The sequence below is a fragment of the Rosa chinensis genome, chromosome 5 (genome assembly GCF_002994745.2).
Source record: "Rosa chinensis cultivar Old Blush chromosome 5, RchiOBHm-V2, whole genome shotgun sequence".
In the NCBI taxonomy this organism is placed as follows: Eukaryota; Viridiplantae; Streptophyta; class Magnoliopsida; order Rosales; family Rosaceae; genus Rosa; species Rosa chinensis.
The window spans coordinates 78830448-78848305 of record NC_037092.1 but is presented as its reverse complement, the minus strand read 5'-3'; the positions used below and the strand labels follow the sequence as shown (position 1 = coordinate 78848305).

At 37.6% G+C, this 17858-nt stretch overlaps 1 protein-coding gene across 2 annotated transcripts; it reads left to right on the top strand.

Annotated features, from left to right (window-relative positions):
- The first annotated feature begins 6771 nt into the window (after positions 1 to 6771).
- On the top strand, positions 6772 to 15397 carry LOC112164859 (nardilysin-like). Of its 2 annotated transcripts, none has more exons than XM_024301180.2 (19): positions 6772 to 7237; positions 7640 to 7715; positions 7809 to 7855; positions 8544 to 8656; positions 9194 to 9267; positions 9399 to 9494; positions 9603 to 9722; positions 10374 to 10607; positions 10965 to 11113; positions 11424 to 11580; positions 11724 to 11876; positions 12174 to 12556; positions 13015 to 13164; positions 13277 to 13459; positions 13655 to 13858; positions 13952 to 14058; positions 14188 to 14341; positions 14755 to 14876; positions 14973 to 15397. In XM_024301180.2, the coding sequence occupies exons 1-19, from the start codon at positions 6914 to 6916 to the stop codon at positions 15214 to 15216; spliced, it is 3090 nt and encodes a 1029-aa protein (XP_024156948.1). In that variant the 5' UTR covers positions 6772 to 6913; the 3' UTR covers positions 15217 to 15397. The 2 variants fall into 2 exon arrangements, with proteins under 2 accessions (XP_024156948.1, XP_024156949.1); XM_024301181.2 differs by having other exon boundaries at positions 6773 to 7237; positions 12183 to 12556.
- The last annotated feature ends 2461 nt before the right edge of the window (positions 15398 to 17858 follow it).

Below are 17858 nucleotides of genomic sequence, written 5' to 3'. Positions count from 1 at the left end.
TCAGCAGCCTTGAGTTGGGAAAAGCTCAAGCCCATGATAATCACACCCACAATCAGGCCCACTTGAATGGGCCTAAGCCTAACAAAGGACACAAGAGACCCTCATTGCTCGCAAACCTGCACCACAACCGATAGTAGACTTATCTACTTCATATCAGCTCCTCAAGTGCTGACCCTGTTGGCATGTCATACCACTGCTTGTCGTCAAAATCTAAACGCCGCCAAACAACAGTCTCCTCGATCAAGCAATCAAATCCAAGTAAGCAGCGTCCAAGAGACACATATGTTAGTAGCAGCGGATTTGCCAGATAAGCATTTTTAATAGAATAATTGACGAAAGTACTGGAGGGACTAACAGAGGGATGATATAGGTACCACTAGACTCCCTAAAAATTTATAGATACTAAAAAGTATATTTCGTGATAGTTCGAGTATAATATGAGGATAACCCTAAAAATAATAAAAGATGAGAGAACAAAATGAGATAACGCATGGGATGGAGGGGAGAGTATCCAAATTGGCAACTTGCCACATAAGCAGTTAAACTTGAATTGACATATTGCTTTCGGTATCTTCATTGAGCAGATGCTCTTAGTATCATTTTGTAATAACCACCAACCTCACACAATGCATTATAAATTGAAAAACTCCAATGAATTCAGTTCCTTCCATAGCTTTTTAAATAAATTTCCATCTTAGTCTATCATAGACCTTCGATAAATCACTTTTCCATGCCATACAGTGATATAAGTATATAACCCATATGCCTTCGCCTATCTTATTCACCGTACGTTTAATCAGCTGGAAATCATGATTTAGGAATTTAGGAGTTAGGATATTCACCAATAATGCAAGGGGAGTGAAATTCACACTCCGCATTTTACAATCCACATTATTGTTTTATTTTTTAGTATCTTAAGTTTTGTTTTTAGTTTAAATTGTAAAACTGTGATGTTGAGATACTAAAAAAAGAAGCATGGAGTGTGGATTTTAAAATAAAGAGTGTGAATTTCACACCTCTAATGCAAATGTGATGGACCTATGAATTCAAATTTCACTAGTAATCATAAGAATGATAAGATACATAACATGAGATGGTCAGTATGTGTGGGAATAAAAAAGAAGACCAATACAAAATATATATATATATATATATATATATTATGGAAATGGAAATCGGCAACTTCTTTTTTTCTTTGACTAGTTAATTATCATGTATTTATCTGTCAACATTGCCAGCGTAGAGCCCCTGTCGGTCCAACCGTCCAACTATCAAAAACATTTTTAGTGATCATTCATTTTCCACCAAAAAAGGTATAAAATACAAAAATAATGTAATATTTTCTTTAGAAAATTACACACAAGTGTCATTCTGAAACTTTAATTAGTCATAAGGCCACTTAAATTTTTTTGTACACATAGGGCCACTTGAGGCTACACTACAGCAAATTTTTATTTTACTATACCAATTTTACCCTTAGCCTCAAATCAGATCAAAATATCTGTCTCTCGAAATGAGAATCAGATTTTGCTCTCTCTCTCTCTCCGACGAGCTCGTTTGCTTCTCACCATCGAATAACCTCTCTGATGTCGGAAGCTCTCCCTCAGCGGCAATCGACTATTGCGTAGTGAAGCTCAGCGCTGGCCAGATGATGTCGATGGAGAGACAAGCCTTGTTGCAGATCTGAGCGAAATGAGACGGCATCGTTTCACCATATCCTCATCTTTCTTCCACATTTCTCCGATCTCGACGCCGGAGAAATCAAATCAGTCATCGGAGGGAATGGCTTCATCAACCACGGTCAGAGTCTCCTCCATCTTCCGCCGCGATCAGATTGTCATCCTTGTCGTCCACAAGATCTGGTATGCGAGCGCGGGTCATGGATCTGGTATGCGAGTTGAGGTCAAAGAAGAATCAGATTGGCTAGATATGAGAGTCAAAGCGCGAGTGAGAGAGAGAGAGAGAGAGGGAGAGACCTGGTATTCGTGGATGTTGAGGCGGCGGAGCTGTTGCTGTTGCCATTTTCCGGCGATGGAGAGAGAGCAAGAAGTGAGGTGCTTGAGTAATCCTCTCACCATTGTTCGGAGCTCTGAGAGACCTAGGACTGAGATATAGAGAGAGGGAGAGACTGTGTTTGCCAGAAGCAGAGGTGCGATTTGGGCCTTACTGAGAAATCAGAAAAGTAAAAGCTAAATGTATCCCTAGCGTTTGCTCCTCTTCTATCCTCCAGAATCAGATCTGATTCCAGGCACTGCGATGGAGATAGTAGCTTTCTATTTTCTGATGCTAGTATATTTTCAAACTAATGTTAATAGCTTCTGTTTTCATTTTGATAGATTTCACGTTAGTAGCTCTTTATAACTGTTATAGTGGTTTTTCAACAATGTGATAGTAACTTTCTATGTCTCTATTAGTATCTTTTTAAGCTGATGTTAGTAGCTTTTGTTATAATGGCTTTTTAGCACATTGACAGTAGGTTCTACATTTATTGTAATAGATTTTCACAACTATAATAGTACATTTTTAAAACTGTAGAAGTAGCTTTTTATTTTCATAGTTTTGTTACACTTTGAGAATAGCTTTCTCAATTTATGGGAGTAGCTTTTTTTCTACTTGGTAGTAGCTTTTGGTTTTTGTGAGAGTAGTTTTTGTTTTGCTTGATAGTAGCTTTTGGTGATGGTGAAAGTAGCTTTTGTTACTGGTGATAGTGACAGTAGCCATTTGTTGCTGGTGAGAGTATCTTTTTGTGTCATTGACAGTAGCTTTTGTTAATGGTGTTAGTAGCTTTTGATTTTTAGGAGCGTATCTTTTATTGGTAACAGTAGCTTTTGTTGTTGGTGATAGTAGCTTTTGTGACATCGCCAGAAGTTGCCAAGAATCTCATCAGAGTAGCTTTTGTTGCTAGCCACAGTAACTTTTGGTGTTAGTGATAGTAGATTTTGTAGTAGCCGGAGTTTGCCGGAAGTTGGCCGGAGACCCGTTGGAGTTGGGTGGAGGTCGGTCGGAGTTGACCGGAGACCTCGCCGGAGAAGAGAGAGAGAATGGTTGTTGACTTTTTACTCTAATGACATTTATGTAAATATGTTAGTTTTTATATCCAAAATATAACACAATTTTAAATTTAGTGACCTTATGAGAGAAAAAATTAGTTGGTGGGCTTATGGCTAAAAAAACATTGAAAGATGCACTTATATTTAATTTACTCTATTTTCTTCTACTCCGAAGACCCGTAAAACCAGTAACACATATATATCGAGACTCTGTGAGAGCCATATAACTGAGAGGTCCTTGGCTACGTAGCCGAGTTTATTGTCTCTCCCTCGTTCCACACCTCTTAGTCTCATCATGACTTGCTGCACTTTCTCCTCGGACAATATCGTAATAAATTCTCCGAATGATAAACGATTCTACAGATTAATTAAGCTCGATAATCGCCTCACTGCATTGCTCATTCACGACCCTGAGATTTACAATGAAGGAGTACCCCAACACAAACAAGAAGAGGAAGATGAAGAAGCAGAAGAAGACGAAGGTGCTTTTGATAATTCTAAGAAGGTTGGTTTGTGATTTGTGATGAAAATTTGCTCAGTAATTTGAGTTTGTTTATTTGATAAATCGGCATATATTGATTAAAATGCTTGAAGTAAGGAAAAGAATAAGAATTTGTACGTGTCTGCATGAATGATATCAAATCACAGCAATTTCAAAATCGCTGCTTGGTTTTTTACTTTATCATCATGCATGGTTGGGGTAATTGGTTTTCTTAGGATCTATTTCCAGTGAATACTAATGTGTAATTTTCGTAGAAATTCTGAAACAAAATAAGAAGAGTTTCTTGAGAGTACTTATCGTCATAATCTCAACTGCACCCTATATATCATGCATGTAGTCCTTAATTGCATAAAATTTTGCTGTGTTATTAGTGATTCTGTCTCCAAAGTCTAATAAATGAAAAGGCCACTGATGAAACTTGACATATCACATTATAACATTGATGAAAATTGGTTAATACTTAATATAACCTTGTTATCACTCAAAATTATGCCCTAATTCACATTACGCCTGTTACATTATTATTATTAATTTTTACGCGTAAAACTTTTATTGAACAAATCAGAATAGTACTGATGCGGGAAGCGTGAACACGATAGCAAGAGGCTCCGTCAAGCGTTGAAAGCCATATGAGATAAACTAGAATACACTAGCAATTACAGGCACAGCCGTAAGAAACATAGAGAAACTTCTCTAATATTTGGTTTTTTTATTTATTGATAACTTGAATGAAAATTACAATGCCTTCTATAGAGCACGTACATAGCATAAACTTAATACAACTAGAACACAAAAAGAACAATTTATTATAGACTAAAACTAGGAAACCTAATTAAACCTCATTAAATAAAAATCGGAAATAGAATCCTAGATACTAAAGAATATTACGCAAATATGTATTTGGAATCCCAACCAAGATTTTGCTCGAGAATCCCGATATATCCAAAAGAGTAATTATGATTAATTTCATCATTAAGAAGCCTATTTGAATACCAATTTTCAATATTCAAATCATTTTTCTTAATGTGAAGACACTTCTTTATTTTCGAGATTCTTTGTTGAAATTGGCTAAAATCTTGTCCTACATCAAGTACATACATCAAATAAACTAATCCAGGCCTACATTGGTACACAACTAATCCATAAGAAATAAACACTCCGGTGCCTATTACAAAATAAAAAGTGTCTCACTTTCAAAGGGAGAAATAAATTTTGCTAGTCACCTATGTTGAGCATGCAATTGTGGTATATGAACATCTAACACTTCTAAGAAGACTCATAGAAGCACCACCTATCCGTACAGGCTAACAAACCTAGTTGCATATCAAGCAGTTGAAACCTTCCCTTAAGGGTTAGAGGCATCAGAATCCTTAAGAAAAGAAAAAATAGGCAAACCATTCTCACCCACATCAGCTTTCTTCTTAGAACCCTTATACGTTTTTTTGGAGAAGACTTAATCTTTCCTCAATTAGAATCCGAACCAACAGTAGTGTTTTTTTTGAGAGGCCTTGTTCTTGCTTCCCCTAAGGCGCCACCTTTTCTTCTTAGCCTGCAAGACAGGAACCAATGCAAGCCCCATTCTCTCAGCATCTAAATTAGACTTTCCCACAGAAGCTCAACAAAGGCTTATTTGGAGAAGACTCCAATAGCGACTCCCTAGGTCGCTGTTTCCCACAAAGGGTATCACCAGAAGGCTCTCTAGTCTCCAGCTCCCTTATCACTACTGTTAGTGACGAGAAATTTTGTAGAGGATTTTGACTCACCAATGAATGTGGACTGGAGCGGGAGTTGACCAGGAATGAAGCTTCCTTCGAGCGTTGACTTGAAGTTTGACCGTCGGCTCGAAGAGGAGGGGGATACCTGCAGAAAACTCTCCGATGCCTAAGTTAGTAACTTTCTTAGTTGAGTCAAGTCAAATGAGTCGGAATCAGATATCATACATGGTCGTCTTGCCCCCTACTTATAGGTGTGAGGCGACTTGGGTCATAAGTCGTGATTTATTACCGCCTTTATATCTGTACTTATTTCCTAGCTTTATGATCGTCATCATTGCTGCGCTTAATAGCTGTCATCATTGCTGCGCTTTATAGCCGTCATCATTGCAACATTTACAATTGTAATTATCACCGTTTCCTGGTCATATTTACTTGTATATTCACGGGGTTTAATCGTCATGATTGTAAGTTAAATTTTTTGACCGCCCCCACAACTACCTTCTTCTTTTGTTTGAGTAGCCAGAGAATATCCTCCAAAAGCCAACACAACAATTGATGTAGGCACCACATGAGGTAACTTCGCCTTTAAGACCAAAGTAGGTCTTGCAACAGCCTATGCTGCCTTCAATACACCTTAAGAGGACGCTTGGACTAGCGCTTGAGAACTGTGCTGCATCGGCACGGGGCAACAATATAGAAGTTTGTACCGACAAAACTTTGTTGCTAAAAGTGTCAATCTTTTGTTTTTTTTATGAGAACAGATGAAATTTCATCGGTAAAAGAAATTGAAAAATTATACAAACGAAATCTTCGTTGCTAAAAGTGTGTCTTGTTTTCTTATGAGTGTCAATGGAATTTCTTCGGAAAAAAGAAAATGGAAAGATGTTACCTACAAAACCTTCATTGCTAAAATTGTGTGCCCTTTTTTTTATCAATATTGTGCCTAGCCGGACCAAACTAGAAGATAGACCAAGCCCAGTAAGGAGACTCCGTTCTTATCCCTACTCCCGTAATTTTTTTTTCTCCAACAAAGAAAGTTCGGTCAAAGGGAAAGGCAACCCCTTGAGCTGAGGCCCTATTGACACTCTACATTCTACAGAGGTCCCTAGTGATCAACCTAACTTCCAATTAGGAGACTGACCGGCTTGCGTGAGTGTGGGAGTGAAAAGACAACCTCAGAGCAAGTTCACCCGTTGGGTCACCAGATCACTCACTATTCACTGTTTTTTAGTATTAATTTCACCCTCGTGACCTAGAGAATGAAAATATACACTAAAAAGCAGTGAATAGTAGGTAACCCGGTGACCCAAAGGGTGAACTTGCTCTCATAGAGTCCCGAAGCCCCCACACTATTGCTATATCTAGTAAAGGGCAAGACCCACGGTCATCTGTACCTAGTCCATGGGTCAGGGCACGTATAAAACCCATAAACCCGGAACCCATAAACCCGGCTGGTTGCCCTACATATGTCCACACTTAGGTTAGTTGTGAACCCAATTACATAAGGAGCGTAATTCTTAAGCCCCTCGTCAATTCTGTCAACCCTTATTGGCCCCTATTTCGTAGTAAACGGCTTAAAGCTGTTTGAAACTTTGGAAGAGGCCCCTCCTAGCGGCGCGAGACTGAAACAACCCTCTTCAATCTTCATGGCTCGCCGGACTTTCTCATCGGACGACGTCGTTTTGAAGTCTCCGAACGATAGGCGACTGTACCGATTGATCAAGCTCGAGAATGGCCTCACTGCATTGCTAGTTCACGATCCTGAGATTGGAGATTCCCAACTCCCCATGGGCTCTGAGGAAGCTGAGATGGAAGAAGAAGAAGGAATGGAGGAGGATGAGGATGAGGAAGATGACGATGAAGAAGACGAAGATAGTGAAGGAGAGGATGAAGAGATGGATGAAGATGATGAGGGAGAAGATGAAGATGGACTGAAGAAGAAAAAGGGAGGGGATTCTCAGACTAAGAAGGTTGGTATTGTCATTTGTGTTCAAAATTTGTAATGCCCAATTTGTATTGGAGTTTATTATAGAAAACCCAGTTGTTGGAATTTGATAATTTCAGTGTTAGGTTGATGAAAATGCTTAGAGGTTGGAAAAGATTGGAACTTTATGGCTTTGGGACCGAAACCCAATTACATAAACTTAAATATCACTGCTTGGTTAGTAGTACTTATACATGGCACCATCATTCTTTTTCACACAAATGTTTTAGTTTCTTGAGCTAATTTGGATGGAGCTTTTGCTCTGTGTTTGGTTGTCTTATGTTCAAGTATAATTAATGAGAATGATACGGTGGAATGGTGATTACCAAGTCTAGTTACTAGTATTTTGTTTGATTGGATAAGTGAACTTGATTGCTTGTCTTTGCAGGCAGCAGCGGCAATGTGTGTAGGAATAGGCAGCTTCTCTGATCCTCCTGAGGCACCGGGGCTTGCACACTTTCTAGGTCCGTGTTACATGTGGCACATATGCTTAACCAAAGCGTGGTTAGATTTTTGATGTGTCGACTTAACTTATACATTGTATGTTTTGCGTGCAGAACACATGCTCTTTATGGGGAGTACAGAATTTCCAGATGAAAATGAGGTATGTTTGGCGATCAAGTATTTTCTTCTTGCCAGTTAACTTGGTTTTGATTTGCAAATCTTTGGGAGTGCACGTGCTCCTTTGTCTTCTTTATCATAAATTGAGATTTACTGAGAGCTCATGGCAGTGATTCAGCAACATCATTTTTCTTTCTAATAGAGATTACTACATGGAAAATCAAGAATTATATCTACTTGTCATTTACCTACATCATCAATTTGCCTTTCTAACCATACAAGTTGGGGATGACTTGCTTGTTCTTTTTGCTGCAAACCTGCTCGCCTATATGTCAAGCTGCATTTAACAACCAAGTAAATGTTGTGATTTCTTTAACTAACTATTAGTGTTTAGGAGATTAAAAGATGGGTTTTTTTGTTATTCTCACTTGATTAGGAAATAACTGCTTTTTCGTTCAGTTTGTTATGCCCTGAAAAGATTTAATGATGTTTAGGGTGGCACAGGGTATGGTACTGTGACTTAAGAATCATCTTAGCTGTTTGACTTATACCTTACTGGATTGGATACTAACAGTTTGTATCTTGGTTAATGGTAAATAATTTTTGAATAAATAGTGTTTACTTGATAAAACTTTCAAAGCTTGCATGCAAGTTAATATGAAAAATTATGTGCTACACTGCTATAGTGCTATGTTATGGTTATCACTTGTTCTGACTCGTTTCTTTGCTAGTATGACAGTTACTTGTCCAAGCATGGAGGGTGTTCAAATGCATACACGGAGGTAGAGCATACTTGCTACCATTTTGAAGTGAAACGAGAGTTTCTCAAGGGTGCCTTGACAAGGTAAATACTGAGCTCTTCAAGTGCTCAATTTGAGTAAGTCATTGCCTTGGTATTGAAGATATTTGTGATTGGTAAACTGAAGCTTTGTCTCACTCATTCATATGAAAATTGAATGGATATATGTCTGCTAGTCATACTTACGTTCCAAAACAAATGTGAATTGACAACAGGATCTGTGGTGTAAAAGTTTATGCAACTTTTCTTGTACTTCTTTTATTTTTATATTTATATGCTCCATATATTAAGGATATTACTTGTTAGACTACCTTATCAGAAAATTTTGGGATGAACATGAGATTTAGGTTGCAAATCTAAGAACCAATTCTGTTCTTTGTGGTCCCTCAGCATCTCATGTGTTATATCATTTCAGTGAATTCTAATCAAATATGTAATAGTCTAAAACTCATTTAGTAGAATATTTTTGCATATGTTACTGTAGCAATATATTACCCTCTGTCATAACTTTTCATTTTTCTCCATTTACATTTCTATTTCAGTAACTTGACTTCTGTTTACTGGGGCTCCTTGATTTATCAGATTTTCTCAGTTCTTTGTTTCACCCCTTGTAAAAATTGAAGCCATGGAGCGGGAGGTACAGGCTGTAGATTCAGGTGCATGCCACTCTTGTCTGAGTTTTTATAGTCTTTCTTCAAGAAATGTCCCAGTTTTGCTAAACAATAGTGCAGCATACAAGTTTCTTATTGCTGAATGGTATTCTATGTTGAAAAAAAATGGAATGCAGAGTTTAACCAGGTTCTGCAGAACGATGCTTGCCGCCTTGAACAACTTCAATGCCATACAGCCTCACCTGGTCACCCATTTAATAGATTCGCATGGGGTAAAACTTAAATCTTGGGGTTTTACTTTTATCTTTCCTTTTCTTTTTGCTCAAGTGAGATCTTTATTATGTAATAGTGCAACTAATTGTAGTTGTGTATGCATGAAGGGAATAAAAAAAGCTTGAGCAATGCCATGGAAAAAGGGATCAACTTGCGGGAACAAATATTGAAATTGTACAGAGATTATTACCATGGTGGATTGATGAAGCTAGTTGTCATAGGAGGAGGTGAAAGTTTTCATCTCTTTGTCTTGTTGTTTTCTTTGTTTTTACCATTGTCTTTTGAAAGTTGAATAAAAGATATGCCAGTAGCAGGGAATTTAAATTTGCTTAGTAAATTTCAATTAGATTACATTTATTAGATGGATATACTTAGCGACCAGGGATTCTGTTGATTATCATATTTGATTCTGGGAACTTGTGACCAGAGGTTGATGTTGGAGAACACAATTAAACATTATGGGTTTGTCAGTAATGGTGTTCATAGTGAGTATTCTGATACCCGGAATTCCAAATAGGCAATGCACTGGAGAAACTATGGTACTTTATGGCCTATGAAGCCGAAAATAATTTCACTAGCACTTTTGGATGAGGCCTTTGGGCCATTAGAAATCACAGTGGGAATTCCAAATAGGCAACGTGCTGGAGAGATCTAGGGTATATTTTGGCTTTTGAATCTGAAAATAATTTCACTAGCACTTTTCGATGAGGCCTTGGGCCGTCAGAAATCATAGTGTTTTGGCAGTTGTTATTATAATGTAGATGGAATTTTGTATGCTGCTATTGAGCCATTGTTATTACATTGACATATAATTCCTGCTTTTTAATGCTCCGGACATGTCAAAATATATATTCATTGTGATGTTGTACTTGATGCAGAATCTCTTGATGTACTTGAGAATTGGGTTTTGGAATTGTTTGGTAACGTCAAAAAAGGTCCCCAAGTAAATCTGGAATTCAAGGCGGAAGGTCCTATTTGGAAAGCTGGAAAAGTTTACAGGCTAGAGGCTGTTAAAGATGTTCATATACTCCACTTAACATGGACATTGCCATGCCTTCGTCAAGACTATTTGAAGAAATCAGAAGATTATTTATCTCATATCCTTGGGCATGGTAAGATGACCATTATTAGTTAGTTTTATTCATTGTTCCAATGCAGGGCGCACGTTGTTTTTATTGGATAAAAGAGTGTGAAGTTGAGATTTTGATTTTCCTTTTTAAGGAAAAGGCAGTAGTTATGAGTCTTGTAACTCCTTGAAGTAGACGTCTCTGAAAATTTTAAGTTAGCTTAGATCCAGGGAAAGGAGCTTGAATGCTCCTGTTCTGACCTTTTGTGTAGTATATTTCTTTTGACTGGCATCTGTCCTGCATTAGATTTTGTAGCTCTTGCGTGCTTGTGATTGTTTGTTGTCCAGCTATACAGTGATTATCTGACTTTTAACGCTGAGCACTATGTTTTGTGTTTCCCAGAGGGCAGGGGAAGTTTGCATTCCTATTTCAAAGTTAAGGGGTGGGCAACATCTCTGGCTGCTGGTGTTGGGGATGACGGGATGCATCATTCTTCTGTGTCTTATGTCTTTCGCATGGACATTCATCTCACTGACTCTGGATTGGATAAGGTAGCATCTCTATTTTATCTTCAAGAATCTTTTGTTAGAACAATAACTCCTTTTTTGGTGGGTAGAAGAATAACTATTCCATTTCTGAGCCTGTCTATTGTCATGGGAGTAAACATTAGTCTATGATATTGCAATCCTACATAAATTTTTGAGAAATTATTGGTTTTATGAATGCATGCCTTAATGTTCTCTCGATATGCATGGTACTGGTAAAACATCAGTTAATTTACTGTCTGAACATATCCAGTGAAGCAAAATTTGCTCCATCTTTGTTACTTATCATTTTCCATCTACGATACTTCTCATGCAGATTTTTGATATAATTGGCTTGGTCTACCAATACATAAAGTTATTGCATCAAGTGTCCCCACAAGAATGGATATTTAAGGAACTGCAGGATACTGGGAACATGGAATTTAGATTTGCAGAGGAGCAGCCTCAGGATGATTATGCCTCAGAACTTGCAGGTTTCTTTTGTTATTGAAATTACACATCTTTTCTTAGACATATTTTAACAGACAGTATCACCAGATCCCCATCATAAAATATATATTTTAGAATATTAAGTTCATGTCCTGTTAACTAATGTCAAGACTTCTATATGTTGCAGGAAATTTACTAATTTATGCAGCAGAACATGTTATTTATGGGTCCTACGCATACAAGATTTGGGATGAGGAATCGATCAAATATGTTCTTGATTTCCTTAGACCAGAAAACATGAGGATTGATGTTGTATCAAAGCCCTCATTTAAGTCAGAAGGTAATATTTCATTGTCTCATGCCAAAAAGGAGGATGCTTCTTATAGAACTATATCTTGTTCTATCTTATTTTTTTGGTGTTCTCAGATTGTGTTTTTTCATTGCATCATTATGGGAAGTGTCTCATAGATGGTCTTTTTGTGTTATCCCTTGTAATTTTATTATTTGTGACTCAGAATGGACCATAATTTCTCTGTGTGTCTCTTTATATGTTAAATCATGCTATAAGCATTTGTTTTCCGGGTTATACTAAGTGAAACAAATTTTAAGCATTGACATTTCCGTGTATTTGTTTTAACTGTTTCAGATTTCCAGTGCGAACCTTGGTTTGGGTCACATTATACTGAGGAAGATCTATCTCCATCTTTGATAGATTTGTGGAAGGAGCCTCCAGAAATTGATGTTTCATTGCATCTCCCAGAAAAGAATGAGTTCATTCCTACTGATTTTTCCATTCGTTCTGATGATCTTGATACTACAGATACAGCTTTTCCGAGATGTATACTGGATGAGCCATTGGTGAAGTTCTGGTACAAACTTGATAATACTTTTAAACTTCCGCGGGCAAATACTTATTTCCGCATCAATCCCAAGGGTGGATATGATAATGTGAAGAGTTGTGTCTTGACTGAACTATATGTATCCCTCCTCAAAGATGAGCTGAATGAGATTGTTTATCAGGTTATTGTCTCATCTCACATGGACTAGTGGACTTTGTGGTTTAGTAATGGCTGGTGCTTAATGCTTTGTTTTGGGGAAGACTCTTGCATTTCGATCATTTTTTTTTGTTGATCTCCCTGTAGTCTGCATCCATGTTTGTGCACTAGAGGGACTTGAATTCTATAGTAACTTATAGTACAGACTTGAAAACTAGAAAATCGTTTTATGTAACTTCCAAATAAAGTACCTGTTGTTACCTTTTATCATATAAGTTATAAATTACAAATGTTTTCTCTCTCCATTCTTGGAAACTCACTTATTTTGATCTTCAATTTAATTTATAATGATAGTCTTCCCCAGCCTTGCGTAGCTAATTTTGAGAACTAAAGAAACGTTTACTGATGTCTATTAAGTGTATACTCAATTTAGTTGAACAATATTGGTCAGGTTGTCCTCATTGACTTATTCTCTGCATGTAGGCTAGTGTTGCCAAGCTGGAAACTTCGGTATCTGTATCGACTGACAAGCTGGAGCTAAAGGTCTACGGTTTCAATGACAAGCTTCCAGCTCTGTTGTCAAAGATTATGAAAACAACCAAAAGTTTCATGCCAACTTCTGATCGTTTTATGGTATGCTTAGCCATTCATCCCTGCTATCCACTCTGTGTCTGGTTTAAGTTTCATATCGATAAGAATACCTTGCTGGATTCGGGCTTGTTTATGACAAAGTTACACTTAACAGGTTATCAAAGAAGATATGGAGCGAAAGTTAAAGAACACCAATATGAAGCCTCTAAGTCACTCTACATACTTGAGAGTGCAAGTTCTGTTCCAGAGATTCTATGATGTTGATGAGAAGTTGCATGTTTTAAGTGGACTGTCTATTTCTGATATGAAGTCATTTATTCCCCAACTTTGGTCCCAGGTATAGTACACACAAACAGTCCAGGATTGTTGATGTCATTTTCTTCCAGTTTCATGTGTAACCATCAAGTAGAGAGTAGTAAGAAATACTTGAGGAATTGGAGATTGGCTGTCAGATGTGATGTCTAGTGATTATATATTGTTGTGTCGTGAAAAAGGATAGAATTATTTCAACTTATCTCCTCTATATGCACAGGTATACATTGAAGGCCTCTGTCATGGAAATTTGTCAGAAAAAGAAGCAATCAGCCTTTCAGATATATTTAAAACAAATTTTTGTGTACAACCACTTCCAATTGAACTGAGGCGCAGTGAACAGTGTATTTGTCTTCCTCCTTCTGCTAACCTCATTAGAGATGTCAGTGTGAAGAATAAGTCTGAAAAAAATTCGGTGATTGAGGTAATCAAAAGTATTAATTATTTATTTTTTGGTTTTCTATATAAATGTGCCTTTGGCTTATGTGTGGCCCTTGGTCTTGATTTCACATTGCAGCTGTATTTTCAAATTGAGCGGGAATTGAGGATCGAGTCCCCCAGATTGAGAGCCCTGATAGATCTTTTCAATGAAATTGTGGAGGAACCACTTTTCAATCAGCTAAGGTAATTTTTTGAGTCTGAGAGTATTACATTTACTCTTATTAGCTAAGGAATTTGTATGTGATATTGTAGTTGGATGAATTTATAATTTGATGTACAGTCTTACGATTGCCTTTATACTTCTGGAAATAGGACGAAGGAGCAGCTTGGTTATACTGTTCATTGTGGCCCACGGGTTACTTGCAATATATTTGGATTTTATTTTTGCGTTCAGTCAGCTGAGTACAACCCAATCTACTTGCAAGGGAGAGTTGAGAACTTTATAAATAGTCTGGAGGAGTTGTTGGTAAGCATTCAAGGTTCCTTTGAAACTGCTAGTTTAAGGGCTTTCACCCCCCTCCCCTCCCCCTCCCTTAATAGCCAAAAGATGATGATAATCATAATCATATGATGATGGTGATTTTTACCCAATCTTTTTTATAAACATTTCATAAGTATGAACTTTAACTGTAGTATACTATGTTTACACTTTTTAAAACCAAGATGACATGCCTATAGGATCTTGCAACTTGAGGTGCCATAATGAAATGTACAAGGCATTTCTAGTTCATGGAAAAATCTCTTGGATCTGATTTTATTCTGTTATGCTCACATACTTGGTGTAACTCGCGTGGTTTTCTTATTGAGCATCTGCAAAATGATATATCATGGTTGTTGGACATGGAATTTCTTATAACTAAAATGTGTTCGCATTTGCAGCAAGGACTGGACGGTGACTCTTTTGAGGATTACAGAGCTGGGCTAATTGCAAAGCTGTTGGAGAAAGATCCATCCCTCCATTATGAAACCAATCGATATTGGTTACAGATTACTGATAAAATGTAGTGTATATATCCTCTCTGCCTGCCGGAATGCTTTGCCTAGACCTTTCTAATGCTTGTGCTCTGACACTTACTCAAATAAATGTTGATCTGCAGGTATATGTTTGACTATACAAAACAGGAGGCAGAACGACTCAGGAGCATTCAGAAGGAGGATGTCATCAACTGGTACAAAACATATTTGCAACAATCATCTCCCAAGTGTCGGAGACTTGCAATTCGTGTTTGGGGATGCAACACAGACTTGAAAGAGGCTGAAGCACGGCCGGAGTCTGTACTAGTCATTGAAGACCTTGCATCCTTTAAGATGTCATCTGAGTTCTATCCAAGCATTTGTTGAAACGTTATAGACAGGTTTCTGAATTTTTGATGGAAACCTAGCATTTTGAGGCCTTATTGTTTACCAGGTTTTATTTGTGTTTATTATAAGCCACCTGGACCATGAAAGTGAAAATCAACATCATTGTAGATACATTCATATAAGAAATTATATTGATTCACTCAATTTTTTAGTGAAATTATATTGCTGGTTTTTGTTTTTTGCCCTTTCCTTTTGGTCTTGGTACTGCAGGTTAATCTCCTTGATGTGATATGGTATGGATTGGATTTGGTGATTCACATCATACTAATGGCCAGTGGTGGAGCCACTTTATAGCATGCAGTGGCAGTGAGTCAGTGACCATGCTTGTTTCTACGTACTAAGACCATATATCCTGTTTCTATGCATGCGTATAAATTCATCGGATGAATCAAGCAAAACATTAGAATTATGCTTTCAGACTCTCAATTGAACTCGATAAAGCAAAAGGCAATGAATTTCCAATCCTCAAAATTCAAAAAAGTAGTTAGTCTTATATGTTAAATAGCTTAAATATCAAGTTACTGATATCATTTTCAAGTATATATTTTCTTTATTGAGATAATCTCAAGCCACAATTGTGCACCATTTCAGCACAATGACCTTCATTCTTAGCTTCTTCACTTTCTAAGTCCTCGTGTCCATGTAAACCACTCGATGAATTGCACCATTACTTGAAAATGGTTTTCAATGCACATAATCAAGCTATTTCAGTTAAATGATAAAGCATCAAAATTTAAGCATTAGACTAGTTAAAAGCATCCGACTTTGGCATTGCATTTCCACCTCAAATAATAACAATGCAATATGTCCCTGGAGCAATAGAAAAAGTGTGATCCAGAACTTGACATTGCATCAACAATCAACATCCATTAACTTGAGATTCAAACAATCATCTCAAATGAGACTCAGTCCTCATTTGTGAACAGACCGTCCGAGTTTATTGCATTTCTTCATTAATAAAAAAAAAAAAAAAAGCAAAAAAACTAAACAGAGTTTCAGAAAAAAAAAATTGCAAATTATAATTCATGCGAGCAACATTAGTAATTTTTTTTTTTTTCAGAAGAGCAAAATTGGTATGTAACCAAAACATAAGAAGGAAAGTCGATCTGAGTTCCGAGAAATCCTACCAAAAACAAAGCTGAGAGCAGAAACTGAAAGCAATTGTTGAATCTGAAGATGATGCGCGGCAGCAACTCAAGAGGTATGCTTTCTTCTCTCTCCGTCAACAATGTCATGGCTTTGTTTCATTCGAGACAAACCCAAACCCATGTAGAGAGAAAACCACCCTCGAAGCCCAAAGTTGAGGAGGATGCCTTGAAGTTGTTCCGTGAAATGCTTCATAGGCGTCCCCTGCCTTCTGTTGTTCGTTTCACTCAGATATTGGGTCAACTTGTCAAATTGAAACATTATTCTGCCGTCATCACTTCGAATAGACAGATGCTTCTCTCTGGAATTGTTATGATCAATACACTCTGTCTATTATCATCAACTGCTATTGCCATTTGAATCAAAATGGGGTTTGGCTTATCTGTCTTGGGAACATTCTTCAAATTGGGTCTTCAACCAAATGTTATTACCTTCAACACTCTAATCAACGGCAGCAGAATCCGGCCAACTTTCGCCAGATTCCTATCACCGGTCGCCTGATTTCGATGACCGGCCGTCGGAATCTGGTAACATGCCGCCCACCGGAATTTGCTGAAAATGTCACCAGAAAGGTTTTTTTTTTTTACCCCAATAGACATCTATTGCCCCCTAATAGAGGGGCAATAGACCTCTATTGCCCCAATAATCTATTACCCCCTAATAGACGTCTATTGCCCCCCAATAGACTTTTCGATTGCCGAAATGAGAACTAATCTTCTTAAAATTACACAAATAAAACTTTGATTAAATAAAAAAAATGAGAGATTACATCAATTTAAAATGTCTATTGGCCCCAATAGACTTTTCAATTACCGAAATGGGAACTAATATTCTTAAAATTACACATATAAAACTTTAATTAAAGAAAAAAAAAAGAGATTACATCAATTTAAAACGTCTATTGGCCCCCAATAGACATTCAATATTTTTTTCATTCATTCTGTCCCATTACTTAAAAAAATAAAATAAAAATAAATAAAAAACTGATTTGCCAGAAAATACTCTGGGCACCCAAGTTAAGAGCAGGACAAAAACCACTGGAGCTCGCCACCGATGTCTCTCACCTGTAAAAAAAAATGATTTGGGCGGATGCAGCTTCTCTTTCTCCTTCTTCTTCTTTCGAACATATTCTCGAAGTCGAGCACAACTTCTCGATGTTCAAGGAGGAGACTGGTTCGGGGAATATCTAAACCACACCACTAGCCCATAGTTTAGCTGGCCGGACATGAACCGGGGATCCCCACTTCCAAAATTCCTGAAATCAGACTCAAATCTCGCCGGAGATTATTGTTCTGCGGTGGGCTGCCATGGAATTGAGGCGAAAGAGGCTCATCCTTGTGATCGAGGTTGGCTCCGGCCTCCCCCAGAACTTGGATGCAAGGCTCGGATCCCAAACCTGCGACTAACAGAAGAGCTGTGCGGTTGTGGAGTCAACTGTGTCAACATCGCGGTCGCCGTCGGCGGGGAAGGCTTTG

Excerpts from the sequence above, each read along its gene's own strand:
- LOC112164859 (XM_024301180.2), top strand. The coding sequence starts at position 6,914 with ATGGCTCGCCGGACTTTCTCATCGGACGACGTCGTTTTGAAGTCTCCG. Across the intron at positions 7,716-7,808 it reads GGGGCTTGCACACTTTCTAG|AACACATGCTCTTTATGGGG; the intron begins GTCCGTGTTACA and ends TTTTGCGTGCAG. Across the intron at positions 12,557-13,014 it reads TGAATGAGATTGTTTATCAG|GCTAGTGTTGCCAAGCTGGA; the intron begins GTTATTGTCTCA and ends CTCTGCATGTAG.